The 19,261-nt window shown below is 43.0% G+C and overlaps 1 protein-coding gene across 5 annotated transcripts in view; it reads right to left on the reverse strand.

The window, feature by feature from the left end:
• LOC135092685 (endosome/lysosome-associated apoptosis and autophagy regulator family member 2-like) overlaps window positions 1-19,205 on the reverse strand; it is a 21,141-nt gene extending 1,936 nt beyond the window's left edge. Inside the window, exons 1-20 of one of the 5 annotated variants that reach the window (XM_063991306.1) lie at window positions 18,644-19,204; window positions 13,705-13,828; window positions 13,003-13,204; window positions 11,938-12,085; window positions 10,834-11,026; window positions 10,215-10,453; window positions 9,762-9,897; window positions 9,294-9,443; window positions 8,596-8,696; window positions 7,816-7,932; window positions 7,171-7,290; window positions 6,757-6,891; window positions 6,274-6,506; window positions 5,580-5,727; window positions 4,741-4,961; window positions 4,189-4,374; window positions 3,827-3,956; window positions 2,953-3,075; window positions 2,264-2,389; window positions 1-1,192 (exon numbers count right to left, since the gene is read on the reverse strand). The exon at window positions 1-1,192 is cut by the window's left edge and continues 1,936 nt beyond it. In XM_063991306.1, the coding sequence (XP_063847376.1) occupies window positions 1,118-1,192; window positions 2,264-2,389; window positions 2,953-3,075; window positions 3,827-3,956; window positions 4,189-4,374; window positions 4,741-4,961; window positions 5,580-5,727; window positions 6,274-6,506; window positions 6,757-6,891; window positions 7,171-7,290; window positions 7,816-7,932; window positions 8,596-8,696; window positions 9,294-9,443; window positions 9,762-9,897; window positions 10,215-10,453; window positions 10,834-11,026; window positions 11,938-12,085; window positions 13,003-13,204; window positions 13,705-13,828; window positions 18,644-18,733 (2,997 nt within the window). In that variant the 5' untranslated portion in view covers window positions 18,734-19,204 and the 3' untranslated portion in view covers window positions 1-1,117. The other 4 variants (XM_063991305.1, XM_063991304.1, XM_063991307.1 and 1 more) reach the window with 4 other exon arrangements.
• Window positions 19,206-19,261: the final 56 nt, after the last annotated feature.

Here is a 19,261-nt window from a genome sequence, read left to right on the forward strand (position 1 = left end):
CACATTTTTCAATAACAAACTGTAACTTACCTTAAAAAAATAAAAAAGAACAACTGCAAAACTAAGACAAATAATACAATAAAAAAAAAGCAACTATATTTACAAAACTTATGAAAGAGCACTCAGCATTATAATTAAGTAGACACTCAACTTAAGCAGTATTTCATAGGATTGCAGGTGATGGACAAACATACACTTTGCTGCTACACTGTGCATCATCAAGTATGTGTGTGTGTGTGTGTGTGTGTGTGTGTGTGTGTGTGTGTGTGTGTGTGTGTGTGTGTGTGTGTGTGTGTGTGTGTGTGTGTGTGCATGGGGTGCAGGCAGTGGGGGACACAGGAACACAGCCACACTGATGCTCTCTCACTCACTGATTCACAGCTCTACATATTCCAAGCTTGTTTTAACTCTGCCACTTACTGATGCTCTCTCTCTCTCACTCACTCACTCACAGCTCTACGTATTCCAATCTTGGTTTAACTCTGCCAATTACTGATGCTCTCACTCACTCACTCACAGCTCTACATATTCTAAGTTTATTTTAACTCTGCCACTTACTGATGCTCTCACTCACTCACTCACAGCTATACATATTCTAAGCTTGTTTTAAGTCTGCCACTTACTGATGCTCTCTCTCATTCACTCACTCACTGGTCTATGTATTCCCATCCAGTTTCAAAGTCTACAGCAAACTAATGATGTATTTCCACCAAGATCCTTGCTTGGTTATAAGACACCAGATTATGCAAACAAAAACAACCTGGTATCTTACAATTACATAGCGGTTTTGGGAGGAAATACGATAAATTTATCACACATTTCAAAACAAGGGAAGGAATATGTCGACCAATCAGCATATGAGTTTCTGTGTCCCTGTGTCCTGACCAGCTTAAACTGACACACACACATTCACTGACACACTATTGAAAACACTAACACCCACCAATAGGAAACAGTCCCTTGACCCTTGCCTCACTGTGATTGGCTGGCTGGCTTGTATGGGGTAAGACTGAGGCAAGTGTCTGGTGAAAGTTTCCTGATTGGGTGTGTAAGTTGATGAAGTGTTTTCACAAATAGTGTTGGTGGTGTGTGGTTAGTGTGGTGGTGTGCAGTGTGTTCAGGTGAGCTGGTCCTTGGAGGTGAGAGTGAGGGGTGCATGAGAGTCCATCAGCAAGCCACGGCCCTCTGTAGCCTGGGAGAGTAAGGGTTAGTAGTGTTAGTAACAGAACAATCGGTTGGGTTACAATAGGTTATGTTAGATTTGGTTAGTAAAGGGAAGGGTGACATTCTTCAGTGGTTTTTTTTTAGTAGCCTGGAAGAGTGACAGTTAGTAGTGGTTAGTGAGTTGTTATGTTAGGTTAGGTTGGATCTGGTTACTAAAGGGATGGTGGTGTTCTTAAATGCTCTCTTCTCTTTATCAGTAGTGAGTGAGAGTGAGGCCCCTCTCACACACTGCCACTGGTGGGTGTCACTGGGTACCCTGGCATGGAAGGGTGGGTGCCTGCAAGTAGCCAGTGACTGCCACTGACTGGTGCCATCCTTCCCAAGCTTGATAGGGGACAGAGTGGTGTCAAGGGAGGCACTGCTCCCTAGCCTTGCTCACCAGGAAGAGAGAACACATGACCATCAGAGACTGTCATGTGAAATGAACAGAGTCGTACATCACACACTTCACATTGAATTATGTGCTGAAGAGAAAAAATCTTTAATTTTTCATTTGGGCAAGCTTTCATTTGATGGACTTCTCAGCCTCATCAGGAGGCATTCCTCCTTTCAGTCTTATTGCTGTAATCTTCAGTGGACGGATTTCAAGTAGGCAGGTGTTTCTCTGCTTCACAAATAAAGTCCTCTGTGTTCATCTTTTCTTCCACTAAATTTCCTCATCTGTGGCACACTGAAAAGTGATGATTGTGGTTAACAGTGATGTCACCTGGTGGCTTTGTGTGAAAGTTTCCACTTGAAACAGTGAGTGGCAGCCACTGCTTGTGAGAGTGCCCCACTGCCAGCAGTTACTCGCCCCAACAGCCACAATGGCCTTGTATGAGAGGCTCCATTGCAAATTTGAGGTAATGTGTGGTAACCTCCAGTGGTGGAGTGTGAAAGGGGCCAAGGGGTTATGAGTGTACAGTCGTCATTAACAACAGTTAGTAGTTAAAAATAAAATAATAAATAGTACTGATTTTAATTACTATCTCAGCAAAACATGTATAGATTTCTACTCTCTCTCTCTCTCTCTCTCTCTCTCTGCTTAATCCCCACTCACCACAACTTTATGCTGTTTGAACTTCCCCAGCAAACCTCTTGGGGGTTGCTTGCTGAACTGCACCTCCTCCTCCTCCCCGTCATCCAGCGCACACGACTCAGCCGGTGGCAGCTCCATCATGCCGTCCTAGTGGTAGTGGTGGTTGGAGAACAGGAGATAAGGTTATGTAAGTTTATTTCAGGCACTATGTTACTACTGCTAGGTAAATCTCACGGCCTCACTACTGTGCAAGACTTTACTTATTCTCATTCCTATTCCGTCCACTTTATTAATGCAGGAGTTAATAGGGATTTTCATTCTTTCAACCCTTTCACTGGTAAACTCTGCAACTCTTTCCATGTGTCTATTTTTCTCCCTTCATCCCTTTCACTGATAAACTGTGCAACCCTCTGCCTGTTTCTGTTTTTCTTCCTTCATTCCTTTCACTGGTAAACTCTGCAACTCTCTGCCTGTTTCTATTTTTCTCCCTTCATTCCTTTCACTGATAAACTCTGCAACTCTCTGCCTGTTCCTGCTTTTTCTCCTTCAATACCTTATCTATCTACATCACTAATGCAAGAGTTAATACAAATCTTCAGTCTTTCAACCCTTCCATTAATAAACACACACTTATTTTGCCACTGATCTCATTTCACACATAAAAGGTAAATAAGTGAATAAGTAAAACACAAGAGGTAGCACACACACACCTTGGATGACTCCTTGGCCACCAGCTTCATGTACTTGTATTCCAAACGCTGGTTCTTCTTCCACAGGCAGAACAGCAGGAGGCATGGCAGCAGCGCCACACACACAGCACTCAGCACAATCACCTGCAACACACACACATACACACACACACATACTTAGGACCACATTCTGAAACATTTCTGCATCACACCTTGGCTACTTTCCAAAGGCTCTGGTTGAAGTGACGCAGTTTTTTAAGGGTGTTTTTATGGTTCTAGTGACAGGTTGTTAAGATTTCTACATTATTAACAGGAAAAACACTCTTGAGAACCTAGCTAATCATTACTGAATAAGTTGCTAATCCCTGGAATGAACTGAATAAGGGTGTACTCCATGTAAAGTCAATTCATGATTTTAAGGCTGAAATTAATATCAAGAGAGATGGGATGGCATGAGCATATCTCCTTTCCCAGATGACACAACTAGGTACACACACACACACACACACACACACACACACACACACACACACACACACACACACACACACACACACACACACACACAGACAGATGGAGGAGGGAGAGAGACGGACGAAGGGACATGGGAAGAAAATAAAGAAGAGTGGATGTTTGAGTGACATCAAGAAATACAGCTTCCTGTATAGAACTATTGAAATGTGGAATGACTTGAAGGAAAACATGGTTATAGCAAACAGTGTACACATGTTTAAAGAGAAACTGGATAAATATGGTTATGGAGACAGGATAAAATGAGCTTTGCCTTGTGCCCTGTACAATATAACTAGGTAAATGCACGCACACACACACACACACACACACACACACACACACACACACACACACACACACACACACACACACACACACTCACCTCCACCAGGAAGGAGAGGCGCACAGAGCAGGGCACAAGACGACCCTCCTTGGCGTGTTCATGCCGGCAGTGGCTGGGTGTGATGTAATGCACCTTCTGGAATCCCTGCACACACTCCCCATGCACCGTGCTGGAGGAGGGGAGGGGGAACAGAGAGGGGGAAGGTTAGAAAAATTTCTGTTTGCTTCTCTCTCTCTCTCTCTCTCTCTCTCTCTCTACAAAATAAAATAAAACTGCAAATAAACACTCTATATCTCACTGTCTATGTCCCTAAAAGAAGAAAGTAACAACAAAACTCTCTCTCTCTCTCTCTCTCTCTCTCTCTCTCTCTCTCTCTCTCTCGCTCTCTCTCTCTCCCTTACGTTAGGTCTTCATAGGCACACTGGCGGCAGGCGTAGGCAGATGACCACAGGAAGTGAAAGTTGCAGCCGTCACAAGTCCCATCTGGGCATTGGGTAGGCAGCACCACCTTTCCTGACCCTGGCTGCTCAGGGTCACACCGCAGGGTCAGGGTTGTCGCCCGCCCACTGGGACATGCCCTCGTTGACCTGTGGGAAGGTTATGTGGTCATTTTGAGTTGTTATTTTCATTGGCATTCTGTTTAGTTGAGTTGTTGTTATCCTCCTTGTTGTCTTGTTTCCCAATGACTGAATGACTTAGTTGAGTCTGCTACAGCTTTTGTTGTTTCCATTTCTGGTTTTGTCAAGTTATAATGGATGTTCTAGATAGTGTCAAGGGTGTTTCTATGGCTCTAGTGATAGTTTAACAGCCTCTAACTGGAGTTTTTGGGGCTTTTAAGGTGCTTTCACTACACAACTACTAGAGACTTACTGGAGTTCTGTGTAGAAGAAGTTGAGATAAAAAGACACAGCTGGGGAGGGATAAGATATTCAACTACACAACTACTGACTTACTGAGGTGCGGTGTAGAAGAAGTGGAGGTCAGGGGACACTGCTGGGTAGGGGTTGATGAACTCATCGATGACAGAGATGTTCATGAGGGTGGTGTTGGTGGAGTACCCTACCAGATGGTCACCCAGGGATACTGACTGTGTGGCCAGCTTGCCTGTGTGGCCTCCCTCTATCACCCCCTCCACTCCCGGCACCAGGGTGAAGCGGCACACTCGGGATATCACCTGGGGTTAGGAAAAATACATAATGTAAGGGAAGCTGCAGGAAGCCATCAGGTCTACAAGTGGCAGTCCCTGTGTGAAGCTTATGTATCTGCTTCCGCCTGTCATTCTTGTCCAGATATTTGTCTAGTCTTGTTTTAAAGCTCCCTAATGACAGTAAATGCAAATGAAGTAAAATTAAAGGGGGTGAAGGAGGGATGGAGAGAGAGGGAGAGAAAGAGAGAAAGATCAGTTTTTCTTAGGTTATTTTTTTCTCTCTTTCTCTATAATTCACCAAAACCCTAAAGGAGAGGAGAGACATTAAAACAACTGCAAAAACAAGGAAAAAAGATGGATTAGATAAAAGAAAGGAAAACTCTCTCTCTCTCTCTCTCTCTCTCTCTCTCCACCACCCAGCTTCACCCCACTCTCACACTCTCGTATCTTCCCTCCTCCCCTACGTGCTCCACTCTCTCTCTCTCTCTCTCTCTCTCTCTCTCTCTCTCTCTCTCTCTCTCTCTCTCTCTCTCTCTCTCTAGTCATTGCATCCTCAACCCCTTTATATAATTTCCTCCTCCCCTACATCCTCACACCCTCCCCTATCCCCTCTCCTTCCCCACTTCCCCCTTCTCCCCCACTTACTGTGTTGGATGCAGGTTCTCCGTCCAGTGAGTAGGAGATATTGTTAGAACAGTTGACAGTGGTGTTGCCGCAGATGGAAATGTTGAATACGTGGTAGAACTTGGTGCCAGAGGAGGTGAAGAGGGTGCCCGCTGTCAGGCTCCTGGGGCTGTAAGGTCAGGGGAGGAGGTTACTAATGTTTTTTTGTCCTTTGGTTTATTCTGCCTCACAGATTTATGAATTCAACAAGGTGGTGTTAGTTTGGTTAGGTTAGGTTAGGAAGTTGTTTAGTTAGGTTAGGTGAGGTTAGATAGTTAGTTAGTCTGGTTAAGTTAGGTTATGTGGTAAAGTTACCTAGCTAGTTATTTAGGTGAAAAGTTGGTTACATTAGGTAGTTAGTTAAAATAATACAAAAGAAGGTAGAAAGTTAAAATAATACAAAACATAAACAACCTTCACCTGCTCTTACAAAAAAAACAGAAAAAATAAACAAACTTATAAATAAAATAAATAGAATAAATATAAAAGAAAACAAAAAACATAAAAAACAAAGAAATTTATCAGAAAAATAAAAACAAAAAAACACTCAACAAGAAAATGAATAAATAAAACCACAAAAAATACGTAAACAAAACACCACCACCACCACCACCACTAACAACAACAACAACAACAACAACAACAACAACAACCCAAACCACCAATACCACCTTACCTGCTGATATTTGTGAGGTCATAGGTATAATTCCCCACTTTGAGGTGACACTGCGCACCACAGGAGAGGTGATCGGGGGCCACCAATCCAGGGCCACAGGGCAGGCAGGACTCCGGGCCGTAAGGGAGGGGGTCAGTCACCACAGTGTTGGGGGGGCAGGGGGTGCACTCAGTACTGTTTTTCTCTATGTAGTGACCCGCAGGACATGGTATGCACCCTGCTGCTGCCTGTGCCTGCTGGGGTGATGGGGTGACCGGGTGAGGCTGAGGTGATATGGGATGATGGGGTGACTGGGTGAGGCTGGAGTTTGTCTTGCAATGTCTCTCTCTCTCTCTCTCTCTCTCTCTCTCTCTCTCTCTCTCTCTCTCTCTCTCTCCCTTGTTTTTGTAATTATTTTTTTTATTCCATCATTCATGTCTCTATTTTTCTCTTTTGGCAAATAATTTCTCTCTCTCTCTCTCTCTCTCTCTCTCTCTCTCTCACCTGGAAGCAAGGCAGACAGCTAGAGGCACCTCCCTCCACAGTGTTCGAAACATTTATATTGAAGATCTTGGCCACATCAGTTTCAAAGAGTCGCAGTGACCCCCGGGGCTTGATGGAACTCTCCTCCCAAGGCACCTGCAGGGGAATGGGGTTAGATCTTCTAAGTAAAGGGGAAGAAATAAAAAAAAATGGGGAATTGGATGGTCTTAGTAAGGCATTATGGGGAGGAAATGGGGAAAAGAGGAATAGGAAATAAGAAATTAGGTCCTTATAGAAATAGGGAATCGAGAATCAAAGAAAAAACAAATAAAAATGAAAAAAAACTAAAAACACCAAAAGAACACTCACACACAAGATCAAATGAGGTCAAATGAGGTCAAAATCAGGATGGGTCATTATACTACAGGAACGCACCTTTTGGAATGACCAGGAGAAGCTGTAGGAATCGTTACGGGTGATAAGATAACTGTAGAACTGCCTGGGCTGTGAGCCTGTCCACACTTGCAGGGGTTTGGCATCATTCTTACTTGAGGCCTGTGGGGTGGAGAGAGGCAGGGTGGGGGTTAGTGAGAGGGAGAGAAGTGGGGGTGGGGGTGAGAGGGGGAGAAAGTAAGGGAGAGAGGGAGAGAAAATGTTTAATATAATGCTCTTTCAACACACACACACACACACACACACACACACATTTTTTCCCTTTCTTCTTCTTTTTCTCTCTCTCTCTCCTTCTTTCCACATATATCTTTCCTCCTTTCCCTCTTCCCCTCATTCTTACCTTCTCTCTTTCCTCCTTCCTTCCCACACACATCTTTCCTCCTTTCTCTCTCTCTGTTTCCATCCTTCCTTCTTTTCTTCCCTCCCTCCTACTCACACACACCTTTCCTTCTTTTCTTCCCTTCCCTCCCTTTCTTCCTTTCATCCCTCCATACCTCCTTCCTTCATCCTTCCCTCCTTTCTCTCCTTCCTTCCTTTTTTTTCTCTCTCCCTCCCTTCCTTCATTCCATTTGTCCCTCCTTTTCCTCCTTCCTTCCGTCCATCCTTCCTTCACTTCTTCATCCTTACCTCCATGAAGACAAACTGACAGTCCGAAGTGCAGGACAGCTCAAAGGTAAAGGATATGCGTCCTACTTCCATCAGCCTGCCTCCTACAAATCCTTCACGCCCTCGGAAACCCCACACCTGCAGGATGGAAGGATATTTGAGCATGTTTAGGATGTGGGAGGCTAAGATTGTAGTGTAGGATTGCAGGATATAAAAGATTAGGATTCTAGGATTCAAGGAAGTTAAGAGGCTAGGGTTGTTTGAAGAATGTTGTAGGGGAGATGTTCATAGGTTGTAGGATATGTGAGATTAGGATTGTGCTGTAGGATTATGTTGTAGGATTCTAGGATGTTAGCAATTAGGGTTGTGTTGTAGAATTGTAGGATTTTGTTGTGTCGTTCATTTGTTTGTTTATCCACTTATCCACTTATTCATCCACTCATCCATGTACTCATCCACTTATCCATCCACTTCTCCATTCATTAGTTCACCCACTCATTCAGTCACCCACACACACATCCACACACAAATTCATCCACTCATCCAGTCACCCACACCCAAATTCATCCACTCATCCGGTCACCCACATAGTCACTCATCCACTCATCCATCCACTTCCCCAACCATTAGTTCACCCACACATTTATCCACACACAAATTAATAAGTTATATCCACTAACCCATTCACTCATCCACCCATCCATCCACACACAAATTCATCCACTCATCCATCCACACACCCACATTATACATCCACTCACCCATCTATCCAATCATCCAGATATCAACACAGTCACCCACCTTGAGACTGAGCACCAGATACGCATCATCCACATTTCCTCTCCTGGTGTGGATGTGGTCACCCGCCTCTTGCCATCCATATGGACTGCTGCATCCGACATCTGTGGGTATAGTGACCAAGGTTGGGATGGAATTACATTAAAGTGGATGAGATGTGGATGAACTGGACAGGGAAAGGATGGGGGCAAGTGGACGAGAGGGAGGAATAAGACAAGGAAAAGATAGACAAGTGGAGAATGTGGGTTTTTTTGAGTTGATTGAGAAAAGATAGAGAAAAATAGATAGAAAAAGAGATGATAGAGGGAAGAGAACCTAGATATTTGATAGAGAAAAAGATAGAGAAAAAAAAAAATTTGAAAGAAAAAAATGATGAAAATGATACAGAAAAAGAATAGATATTTAACTGAGAAATGATAAAGAAACACACACACACACACACACACACACACACACACACACACACACACACACACACACACACACACACACACACACACACACACAGTTAATAATGTAGAAATACTGTTAATCTGTTACTAGAACCATAAAAACACCTTTGAAAACCCATGTAACTTCAACTTTTCTAAAATAGTATACATGCAGCCAGAGGTGTTTCAGGATACATTCTTCAAAGATACACACATGAAAAAAAAAACACACACACACACACACACACACACACACACACAGGCACTCACCATCATAGGACATGCATGTGGAGGCCATGTTGGGGGGTAGGGTAGTCCACCACTGGTACTGGTAGCCATAGTTGGGGGCGGTGTTGGGGGGGCAGGCCTGGCAGGGCGACACACCATCCCCAAAGTGGTTCCGAGGGCAGAACATACACCCTGCCAATGTGACACAACACACCCTGTCACACCCTGGGAACTCACACACCCTCCCTCACACTCTATGCAATGAACACCCTAGTAATTCATGTATACCCTATAATTTATGCTCAGCCTGGTAACTAAGACACCCTATGAGCTATGAACACACACCCTCAGCCACTCCTTAAGCATTGTTCACCTTAGTCATTCAATGGTAGGCCAGACACAATTGCTTACTCCCCAACACCCTAGTAAAAACACCTTCCCACATCTTTACAGTACAAAAACACATCAATACAAACACCTTCAACCTTTATAATTACAGGTGACCCCTACCTTGGCCAGGAATGTAGTGCATGCCAGCATTACAGGGTGGGCAGGGCTTCATCTTGCCTGAGGGGGGCAGCGACACGGAGCCCTCCAGTGACTGCCGGCACACCATTGGCTCCACCCACTTGTACACTGCATAGGTCTGGTGGATGGGGTGTGAGGCTTGGTGTAAGAGAGAGGGAGAGGGGGAGAGAGAGAAAGAGAAACACACACACACACACACACACACACACACACACACACACACACACACACACACACACACACACAGTAACATAGTCACACCTAGTAGAGAAACAGGCACACATTCAGATTAACCTTAAAAGACATGACATTACAAACCTGACTCAACGCTATACACACACACACACACACACACACACACACACACACACACACACACACACACACACACACACACATACATACATACACAGACACACACACACACACACACACCTGGTTCTTCTCATTACAAGCAGAGTCCACCTCATAGTAGTCACTGGAGGTGCAGGGGGGCCGCGGCAGACACTTCCCAGATCGCTTCGGTGCATACTCAGTCACACTGTTGCACATTTCACAAGTAGAGGAACGGCGAGGGGAGTAGGTGTTTTCTTGGCATTCCTGACACTCTGAGGCTGCCGGCCCACTGAATGTTCCCTCAGGACATGGCGAGCATTCTGATGAGTGGGCCACGCCTGGGGATGCAGAAGTAGGGTGTAAGGAAGGAAGGAAAGGAGGGGTGTGGGGTGTGAGGGAGGGAAGGAAGGGTTGTGTGGGTTGAGAGAAGAGGACAGGAGGGAAGGTGTAAAATGTAAAAGAGGGTAGGAGGGAAGGTGGTGTGTGTTTGGGGTAATGTTTTGCTAAATCTCAGCCTAAAAATATGTGAATAAAGAATGATTAAGAACAATAATGAGAGATGGAGAGGGAGAGAGGGGAGAGAGCAAGTCAGAGAGTGAGTGATTGAGAAAGAACAAGTGAACAAGAAAGAGAGAGAGAAACCAAACTTAACCTAACCAAAAAAACCCACCAAACCCAACCCAACCCAAACCAAACCCAACCAAAACCAACCACTCACCACTAATATGCACACTCTTGATCAGCACAGGTCTTGATGGTCCATGTACCTCAATGCCAATGGTCTTCCAATGCAGCACATACACACCAGGGTCTAGCGTCAGGGTCCTCTTCTTCCACTGTCCTTCAGGGGTGAGGGGTGGCCACTTAGCACCCTCCCTTTCTGTGATGATCTGACACTCCTCATCTTGGGCCTGCAAAGGTGATGCAAGGGTGAGATAGGGTGACACAAGGGTGGTAGGATGATGGAAGAGTGACAGGGTGATGCAAGAGTGATGGGGTGAGAAAAAAGAGATAGGGCGATGTTGGAGGGTGATGGAGTGATGCAAGTGATGGGAGGGTGACAGGGTGATTATAGTGAGACAGGGTGATGTGGGAGAGTGATGGAAGAGTGACAGGGTGAGATGGGGTGATGGGAAGGTGGTAGGGTGAGGAGAGTGAGATAGGGTGATGTGGAAGGGTGATGGAATGGTGATGGGGTGAGGAAAGTGAGATAGGGTGATGTTGGAGGGTGATGTAAGAGCAACAGGGTGAGATGGGGTGATGGGAATGTGATAGGGTGAGGAGAGTGAGATAGGGTGATGTGGAAGAGTGATGGTAGGGTGATGGGGTGAGGAAAGTGCAATAGGGTGATGTGGGAGGGTGATGGAAGGCTAGAAGGGTGGAAGGGTGAAGATTTAGAGAAACTGGACAAATAGAGATGAAAAGACAGGACAAAATTAATTCTCCTCAGCCCCTGTACAGTACAACTAAGTACGTAAATCTCAAGTGAGGGGTTGACGCTATTAAGAGTCTCCTCCAGTTGTTTCTATCCCTCAAATCTTCCAATACGACCACCTTCTTCTTCTTCTTCTTCTTCTTTGGGTGTTTCCTCTGGTATGAGTCTCCTCCAGTTGTTTCTATCCCTCAAATCTTCCAATACCACCACCTTCTTCTTCTTCTTCTTTGGGTGTTTCCCCTGGTATGAGTCTCCTCCAGTTGTTTCTATCCCTTGCATCTTCCCCTGTGACTCCCAACTTTACTAGTTCAACCACAAAGGCATCTAAATCTATATCCCCTCAATAACTAGCTACACACTCACACACACACTGACACAGATACACACCTCAAATTCAAAGATAATATCCTCATCGGTGTATTGGTAGACATAAGTGACAGCTCCAGGCTTGACTAACTTGACAGTGTACATAAGAAAGGCAGCACAGGGCCCTCCCTTGCTAGCGATGACATCACCCTTGGTTTGCCAGCCATATCTGTGCAGAGAGGCAGGCAGGCTTGGGTTAGAGGTGATGGAGAAGAGCAGTAACAGAAAGAGGGTTCAGTGAGGCTGTAGGAAAGAGGATGAGGAGTAAAGATGAAGGTAAGAATGAAGAGGAAGAGAGAGGATACAGAAAGGGGAATATAAGGAGTTGGTTAAGAGTAAAGATGTAGATAAGGAAGCAAGGATTAAAGGATATAGAAAGAAGGAGAAGGTAAGTTAAGAGTACAGAAGTGGGTAAGAGGGAGGAAGAAAGGGAGAAGAAGGCAAGGATTAAATAAGGTTATGGAAAGGGTGATAGGAGAAGGAGTAAGGATGAGAGTAAGGATAAGGGAGGAAAAGATTAGATAATACAGAAAGATTAAAAGAAGGAAAGTTAGAAATAAAAAAAACAGCAAATAACAAAGAACAACCTTCTCTTCCTCTTTCTCTTTCTACTCCTCCTCTTCCTTCTCTTCTTCCTCCTACTCCTCCTATTACCTTCTTTTCACCCTCATTCTTTTCCTATTCCTCCCTATTCTTTATCTTCTTCCTCCTTCTCCTCTAAATACTCTCTTTTCATCCTCATTTCCTTCCTACTCCTCCTCTTCCTTCTCTTCTTCCATCTACTTATCCTCTAAATAGCCTCTTTTCATCCTCCTTCTCTTTCTACTCCTCCCCTTCCTTCTCTTCTTTCCCTTACTCCTCTTAACACCCTCTTTTAATCCTTATCCTCTTCCTTCTCTTCTTCATCTTCTTCCTCTTAACATCTTTTCATCCTTTCTTTTCTACTCATCCTCGTAATATTCTCTCTTCATCCTCCTCTTCCTAATCCTCCCTATTCCTTCACTTCCTCCTACTCCTGTCACCCCCCTCTCCCTCCTCCTCCGCCACCCCTCCGCCACCTCACAACAACAATGCACACACACTCACTCACTACAGTTTAGGTCCCCATGTCTCCGGCCCTTGAAGAAAAAGGCTGACCGAAAGACCTCAGTGTAAGCTGTGAATCCAGTAGGAAGGACCTGCCAGGAGTCATACCGCACACCACCCCCGAGTGAGTAGGTACCATTGGGGCAGGGCGCACACTCCAGCTCTCCCACATTGAAGTACCAGCCAGGATCACATGAAACACCTGTAGGAAGAGAGAAGGATGGTTGTTGAGTGTCTGGGTGTGGTAATGTGATGTGAGGTGTTGGTTAGTTTGTGTTTAGTTGTTGGTGGTTGTAATAGCGACAGGGTGTGTTTGGGTGGGTGTGCGTGTGTATGGATGTTTTATCGAGTGATATTGGGTGTGTTTGGGTGTGTTTGGATGTGTTTTGATGTGTTTGGGGTGTGTTTGGGTGTGTTTTGATGTGTTTGGGTGTGTTTGGATGTGTTTCAAGTATGTTTTGATGTGTTTGGGTGTGTTTTGATGCTTTTGGGTGTGTTTCATGTGTTTTGATATGTTTTGGGTGTAGTTTGATATGTTTTGGATATGTTTTGATATGTTTAGGTGTGTTAAAAAGCAGTAATTGAAACATCCTTTGATTAACCAAACAAAAACAGGTGAAAGGTGTGTTAGTACCAGTAAGACAAATGAATAAATGCCAAAATACACACTACTAATAGATAACACAACAACAATTAACTCACTGCATCCCTGAGTCCTCCTTGGTGGCCGTGGGTTTCCCCCCTCACAGGTGTTGGTGGCAGGCACACTCACCCTCCACCGGCCCCCTGACGTGTCGCACTCAGTGAATTCATAGTGAAAGTCATCCTGAGGGTGTGAGAGAGAGGGCATGAGTGGTCTGAAGGTGGTGGTGGTGGTAGTGGTGGTGGTGGTGCTAGTGGTGGTGGTGTGTAAGGAATGAGTCAAAATGATGCAAAATTATGTATAGAAAAATTAGGAATACAGAAAAAATACAGAAAAAATTGAAAAAAAAACGAGATGGTGGTGCTGGTGATGTGTGTGTGTGGGGTTAAATATGTAGGAAATGAGTCAAAATAATGCAAAATGATGTGTTAGAGGTGAAAATGTATAGAAAATTAGGACAAACAGATATCGATGGAAATACAAGTGGTTATATATGTGAGAAATATCGAAAAATTAGAAAAAAAAATCACTGGAATAAGGAAGAGTGCTGTTAACAAGATAGAGAATATAGAAAAAAAAGAAGATACTGGTGATGTAGAAGGTGAGAAAAAATAACTGAGATAAGATATGGATAATAATAATTTCTAACTGACTCACTAATTGATACATAAGTCTCTCTCTCTCTCTCTCTCTCTCTCTCTCTCTCTCTCTCTCTCTCTCTCTCTCTCTCTTTGAGCTATCTCACACTTGATGGAGAGAGAGAGAGAGAGAGAGAGAGAGAGAGAGAGAGAGAGAGAGAGAGAGAGAGATAGAGAGAGAGAGAGAGAGAGAGGAGAGAGAGAGAGAGAGAGAGAGAGAGAGAGAAGGAGAGAGAGAGAGAGAGAGAGAGAGAGAGAGAGAGAGAGAGAGAGAGAGAGAGAGAGAGATAGGGGCAATCAATAACTTTCTCCCACAAACAGTTCACGCCTCAATTAATCCTTCACACACACACATACACATCCATGCATACAACCTCTAATCTTTACAAACTGAATAAGTCCAAGAGAGAGAGAGAGAGAGAGAGAGAGAGAGAGAGAGAGAGAGAGAGAGAGAATGGAGGAGGTGAGTTTAAGTATCTGGAGTAGTACTAAGTAAACTCTCTCTCTCTCTCTCTCTCTCTCTCTCTCTCTCTCTCTCTCTCTCTCTCTCTCTCTCTCTCTCTCACTCTAGTCCATTTTACCATTTTTAATTCAATTTTTTATCATCATTTTATCATCATCTATTGTTTTCCATTCTTATCTATCTTTATCCACCTTTCCTGTACCATTCATATCTTTATCTTCCTGGTATCTTTCCTCTTCTATACCTTTTTTCATCTTTTTCAACCACACATCCTCATCAAATCATTTTCCTTCACCTCTGGATGGACAGACAAGAGGAAGGGTTGGGAAGAGTAGGGAAGACATGGGATATCTTGTCAGTTAACATGAAATACATCTATGGAAAAACAAAGAACGCAAGGGTTGATGCAAGAAGCTATCAGACCTACATATGGCAGTCCCTTCGTGAAACACACCTACCTATTTGCACCTATCACCTCCATCCGTCAATCTATCTAATCTTTTAAAGCTCCCTAATGACTCACCTCTACCTGATTACTGAGTCCACTTCATTCACTTACCACTCTATTTGTGAACCAATTCCTTCCTATCTCTTTTTCAATTTTTTTTTCAAGCTTAGGTCCATTATTTCTTGTCTTATCTAATTACTGACCCTAAGGACTTTGCTTTTGTCATCTTTGTTATATCCCCTATGCCATTTCAAGCCCTCTATCAAGTCTCCTCTTAACCCGCACACTGGATGGACAAGAGAGAGGGATGTGAAAGGAAGACAAGTCATAGAATCTCTTGTGAGTTATTTGAGATGGACAAGAGAGAGAGAGATGTGAAAGGAAGACAAGTCATAGAATATCTTATGAGTTATCTTAGAAATGTGTCTATGGATGCAAAGAGAAATTTATGGAACATTATATTCCACCTGAAATGTATGTGTTGTGGTCTCAGGGTTGGAGTATGTGCAGGATAGTGAGTGGTCTTATTATGAAGGGGCAGAGGTAAACCAGTGTATGCTGTGTATGTGTGTGGGCAGCTGTGCTATGCCTAAGCTCCTGGGGTGTAGTACAGTGGTCCATGAGACTGTTCCTTTCCACCAGCAGCTGACAGGGCTAAGAGTGTGAATGATATGTGTATTTACCTAGTTGTATTTACCTAGTTGTGTTTTACGAGAGGGGAGTAAGCTCATAATATCAGGTATCTATATCTGTCTAGTTTGGTCTTAAAAGCACTGACAGTTTTGGTATTTACAATGTCTTCATTGAGTTCATTCCATTTGTTCACACTTCTGAGGAAAACTATACTTCTTAATGTCACTTCTACAGTTAACTTTCTTCAACTTCTTATTGTGTCCCCTTGTACTCTGTGTGTCTTTGTATGGGGCACCTGTGTGGGACTGCTGGCCTGGTACAGAGACATACATTCTTCAGCCAACACTGACATATTGATCAAATGCTTGGATGTGGAGCAGAGTAAAATAATCAAGCTTGCAGCTGTGGAAAGAGTAATCTAAGAAGAGGATGTGAAGTGATAAGATAGGAGGGAGAGAGCAGTAAGTGAAGGGAAGTGTGGTATTGATACTGGTCTGGGTGGTGTCAACTGTGGCTTGGTGGAAAGGGTGCAAAAGAACACACTGGGATGGTATACAGTCATTTGTACTGACAGACTGATAGAAAGGTAAATTGAAAGTGAGATAGATAGATACAAAATATAAATACATACATACATACATAAAGAAATAAACATAGAAATAGATGAGTAAAAATATGCAAATAAAAAATAAACTTCAATCACACACAAAAAAAAAATCAATATACAGCTGATATAATGAAAAAAGATAATATATTCAAAAATAATATAATAAAAAATATACAGTATATTTAAAATAACCAAACACTCAATTAAAATAAGAAAAAGAAACATACAATTTTCTTATTCATAATTATAACAGTAATAGTAATAGTAGCAGCAGCAGCAGTAGTAGTAGTAGTAGTAGTAGTAGTAGTAGTAGTAGTAGTAGTAGTAGTAGTAGTAGTAGTAGTAGTAGTAGTAGTAGTAGTAGTAGCAGCAGTAGTAGAGGGAGGACCTGAGGGTAACCAGAGAGGAAGGGGAAGGGGAAGAGGAGGAAGGTATTTAAGTAGAGACTTCAAGAGGATTGAGGGAATTAGGGAGGGAAGTGAGGGGAAGGGAGGGGAGGAAGGAAAGAGGCTGAGGAGGGAAGTAATGAGTGTCAGATATTTATTGATTTATTGACTAGGTGCAAAGTAGTGGTGGCAGTGGTGGTAGGGGCTGCAATAGTAGTAGTAGTAGTAGTAGTAGTAGTAGTAGTAGTAATAGTAGTAGTAGTGTGGTAGTGGTGCTGATAAGTGATAACAGCTTCCTTTCTTCTGCCATTCTGACAAAGAGTGGAAGTGATAAGGAGGTGTTGATACCCCTCTCTCTCCCTCTCTCTCTCTCTCTCTCTCTCTCTCTCTCTCTCTCTCTCTCTCTCTCTCTCTCTCTGTAATTGTTCTCTCTTGTGTGTCTGTCTTTTATTTTAGTGTCGAGTTAGTTTCTTCTCTCTCTTTTTGAAAACAGTAGTAGTAGTAGTAATAGTAGTAGTAGTAGTAGTAGTAGTAGTAGTAGTAGTAGTAGTAGTAGTAGTAGTAGTAGTAGTAGTAGTAGTAGTAGTCGTCGTAGTAGTAGTAGTAGTAGTAGTAGTAGTAAGCATATTTTTATGTAATCAAAACATTATACCATATAAATATAAGAAAACAAAGCAGTAATTGAAACATTTCTTAATTAACCAAACAAAAACAGGTGAAAGGTGTGTTAGTACCTGTAAGACTAATTAATATATGCTGAAACAGACAATACTAGTAAATAAAGCCAAAAATAAAACAAACTGATATATTAGAATGACATAAGGTATTAAAGGGAGGAATAAGTATGGTATGTAATAATGAATGCAGAAATAAGATAGAAACAGAATACTAATGAAATGGTAATAAATAAAGAGAAAAATATAGCAGGAAGAAATATATATGGAAATAGGGAAGAAAGGAGTAAAATAATGCAAGTAACAATAAAATACAAAAAAAAAAAAATCTTGAGCCCTACAACCCAAAAAAAGGTAAAAAAAAAATATTATAGAAAACTGTTAACACCGAAAAAATAATGCAAATAACAATAAAAAAAAAAAAAACTAAAGTCTATCCCTGAAAAAAAAGGTAAAAATATTATAGATAACGAACTTTTAATACCATAACTACATATGACAAAAATAAAAACACTACAAAACATAACATGATGGAAACACGCCAGCTACACCACACAACTCATATTTTGAAACACTTCTGGCCATACCTCCACTACATTCAAAAGGCTCTAATTGAAGCTGTAAGGGTTTTTAATGATTTTTTTTTATTGTTCTAGAGACAGATTAACAAGATTTCTATATTATCAAAAGAATAACGTAGATATAGCTCTTGAAAACCCAGCTCTCTCTATCTGTGGCCTTTGAAACTAGTCTCAGTGATAACAGTTTCAGAATACGGCCCTGAATTACTGTAAACGGGTGTGTGATTTTAATTTTAATGGTTCTAGAGACAGATAAACAAGATTCCTACATTATGAAAAGGAGAAACGCTCTTGAAAACCCAGCTCATCATCTCAGTGGCCTTTGAAAACAATCTTGGTGAGAGAGCGGAGCGTTTCAGAATACGGCCCTGAATTATCGTATACGGGCATGTGATTTTATTTTTTTTATGGTTCTAGAGACAGATTAACAAGATTTCTACATTAAAAATGGAAGAAACACACTTAAGAATCCGGCTAATCGTAAATGTGGCCTTTGAAAACAGCCGTGGTGAGAGAGCAGCGTTTCACAATACAGGTCTTCTCAATGTCTGTCTCGCTAATCACTTACCGGCTGACAGGTACGAAGGGCGCAGGTGTAGGTGACCCACACAGTAATGAGGAAGGTCAGCAGGTTCCCCCAGGTGAGTTTCAGCCCCATGTCGCCTCAAAGGGGGAAGAGGGAGAGGCGAAACAAGAAGAAGGGGGAGGAACTTACAGAAACATGGCGCCTGTCACTTCCAAAAAACCGCCTATCTCACTTTTCCCTCTTGTTATCTCACTTGGTTTTCTTTGCTATGCTTTAACTACGTGGGTTTTGAAGGGTTAAGAGTAGTATGAATGTACGCGTATGTATGAAAACGCGCGTGTGCGTGAAGGGGCTGAGAAACACGCACTGTCACGCACACACGAACAATATGGCACGGTTTCTTTTAAAAATCACTAATACACGTACACACGCAAACGTACACGCACACACACACGCACACGGGCTCTGTTTTGTGCTGCAGGGAGTGGAATGGAGTGAGTGGAGTGTTATGTGGAGGTGGAGTGAGGTGTGGTCCGCGAGGTGCTGGGATGGGAAAGGCGACACTTCAGTACTGACATGCGCACGCCTTCCTCTCCCTCCCTCCCTCCCTCTCCCTCCTCTCCCACGATCCCTCTTTCCTCCATATCTCTCTCCCTTCCC

This window comes from Scylla paramamosain, chromosome 40 (genome assembly GCF_035594125.1).
Source record: "Scylla paramamosain isolate STU-SP2022 chromosome 40, ASM3559412v1, whole genome shotgun sequence".
In the NCBI taxonomy this organism is placed as follows: domain Eukaryota; kingdom Metazoa; phylum Arthropoda; class Malacostraca; order Decapoda; family Portunidae; genus Scylla; species Scylla paramamosain.